The sequence below is a fragment of the Solanum lycopersicum genome, chromosome 11 (assembly GCF_036512215.1).
Source record: "Solanum lycopersicum chromosome 11, SLM_r2.1".
In the NCBI taxonomy this organism is placed as follows: domain Eukaryota; kingdom Viridiplantae; phylum Streptophyta; class Magnoliopsida; order Solanales; family Solanaceae; genus Solanum; species Solanum lycopersicum.
In genome coordinates this window covers 16440193-16442692 of record NC_090810.1, presented here as the reverse complement: position 1 = coordinate 16442692, position 2500 = coordinate 16440193, and the positions used below count along the sequence as shown (strand labels likewise).

At 37.9% G+C, this 2500-nt stretch overlaps 1 protein-coding gene across 1 annotated transcript in view; it reads left to right on the top strand.

Annotated features, from left to right (window-relative positions):
• The first annotated feature begins 1996 nt into the window (after nucleotides 1–1996).
• The window catches only part of LOC138339558 (uncharacterized), a 1586-nt gene continuing 1082 nt past the window's right edge, over nucleotides 1997–2500 (top strand). Inside the window, exon 1 of the mRNA XM_069291358.1 lies at nucleotides 1997–2500. This exon is cut by the window's right edge and continues 1082 nt beyond it. Within this exon, the coding sequence (XP_069147459.1) occupies nucleotides 1997–2500 (504 nt within the window).

Below are 2500 nucleotides of genomic sequence, written 5' to 3'. Positions count from 1 at the left end.
GAAGTGCAGGAAGAAGATCAGATGGTAGAGCAAACACCAACAAGTGATGAAGTTCAGGAGCATAGACAGTTGGAATTGAACTTGGATAACTTTCCCATACTTAAACCAATTCCAACAAGGAATGGATTTGAGAGTCTTATGCATGTTAAAATAGCTTCACTTTCTGTTGATAGAGGTGGAGCCCCAAAAACTTGTTGATGAAGTGGTTGTTTTGGAATGTGAGGGGTATGAATAAAAGGTATAAGCAGAAGGAGATCAAGCTGCTTTTACAAAATAAAGTGAGTTTAGCAGGCTTAGTTGAAACAAGAGTTAAAGGCAATAATGTGAGATCAGTTCTTAGAGGAATAGCACCAGGGTGGAAGGCTCTACACAATTATGAAGATAATGCTAATGGTAGAATATGGGTGATTTGGGATGATAATTGGTATGAAGTAAAGAAGATTACTAGCTCTACTCAAATGGTGCACTGCCAGGTGAATGAAAGAAGTAAGGGATATCAGTTTATCTTGTCTGTAGTGTATGGACTTAGTACAGCTGAACAGAGAAAGTCTTTGTGGAAAGAAATGGAAACACTAGCAAAAGGTATTACACAACCTTGGCTGGTTGTAGGGGATTTCAATGCAGTGCTGTATGCTAAGGATAGGCTAGCTGGTATACCTGTTGCTATTAATGAGATAAAAGATTTTGAAGAATGTGTGAGAGACATAGGGGTCAATGAATTGCAGTGGACTGGCAGCTACTACACCTGGAATAACAAGCAATGTGGAATGTATAGAATCTCCAGTAGAATAGATAGAGCATTTGGCAATGATGAATGGATGGACAAATGGGGGCATGTAATGGTAGAGTATGGGAACCCAAGTATATCAGACCATAGCTCTATGATGCTAACTCTCCAAAAAACTCAACAGTATGTGAAATGTAGCTTCAAATTTTTCAATGTTTGGACTGAACATGAGAGGTTTATGGAAATTGTAGAAAATGCATGGAAAAAGCAGTATGGATATGATACAATGAAGCAGGTGTGGTGCAAATTGAGGGATCTTCAATACAGATTACAACAGCTGAACAGGAAAGAGTTCAAGTACATAGGGAAGCAGATTGATCAAGCTAGAAGAGAGGTTGCAAATATTCAAAAACAGTTAAATGTACAAGCTACTAATGAGCTGATTGTGAGGGAGAAAGAGATGCTGATCAAACTTGAAAAATGGTCTTTAATGGAAGAAAGTGCTCTGAGACAAAAATCAAGGATCAAGTGGATTCAACTGGGAGATGCAAACAACAAGTATTTCAGTTCAATCATTAAAGAGAGAACTCAAAAGAAGAATATAAGAAGTATTATGTCATTAAAGGGTCAGATGCTTTATGATCCACAGTAAATTCAAGAGGAGTTTGTGAACTTCTATAAGAGTCTAATGGGATCTTCAGCAGGGAAATTACCAGCTATTAATGCAAAAGTGATGAAAAGAGGACCTACATTGTCAAAACAACAAAGATTACAGCTGTGTAGTGGTGTAACTGAGCAAGAGATATATGAAGGATTGAAATCCATTGGGGATGATAAGGCACCAGGGATAGATGGATACAATGCTTTCTTTTTTAAACATACTTGGCAGATTATTAAAATGGATGTTATTGAAGCTGTTAACAGTTTCTTCACAACTGGGAACCTCCATAAGAAGTTTAATTGTACTCTAGTGACTCTCATTCCAAAAGTGCAGAATCCCAAAACAGTGAAAGAATATAGACCAATAGCTTGCTGCACAGTGATGTATAAGATCATTTCCAAAGTGTTAACCAAAAGAATGCATGGGGTGATTCAAAGCATTATATGTGAAAGTCAAGCAGGTTTCATCCCTGGAAGGAAAATGGCTGATAACATTGTTCTTGCTCATGAATTGGTTAAGGCCTATACTAGGAAGCATATCTCTCCAAGTTGAAGATTGATCTGCAGAAAGCCTATGACTCAGTGGAGTGGGATTATCTTGAACAAGTAATGTGTGGGTTGGGGTTTCCAGAACTGTTTGTAAATTGGACAATGAAATGTGTTAAAACTGTGAATTACTCCATAGTAGTTAATGGACAGACATCTCAGAGTTTTGATGCAGCTAAAGGTTTGAGGCAAGGAGATCCAATGTCTCCCTTCCTGTTTGCTATAGCAATGGAGTATCTGAGCAGGCTACTCAAGGGTCTAAGAGAAGACAAGAAGTTCAAGTATCATCCTAGATGCTCAAAACTTGACATTACTCATCTTTGTTTTGCAGATGATTTACTAATGTTTGCTAGAGGAGATTTGGAATCTGTGAAAGCTATTCAACTGTGTTTCTCACAATTTTCTCAAGCCTCAGGCCTACAAGCTAATTTGAGTAAGAGTTCAATATATTGTGGAGGGGTTAAGAAAGAAGTGAGGAATCAGATTGTTCAACAACTAGGCTACAATATGGAAGAGCTTCCTTTCAAGTATCTGGGAGTACCTCTATCAACTAAGAAGATGACTATG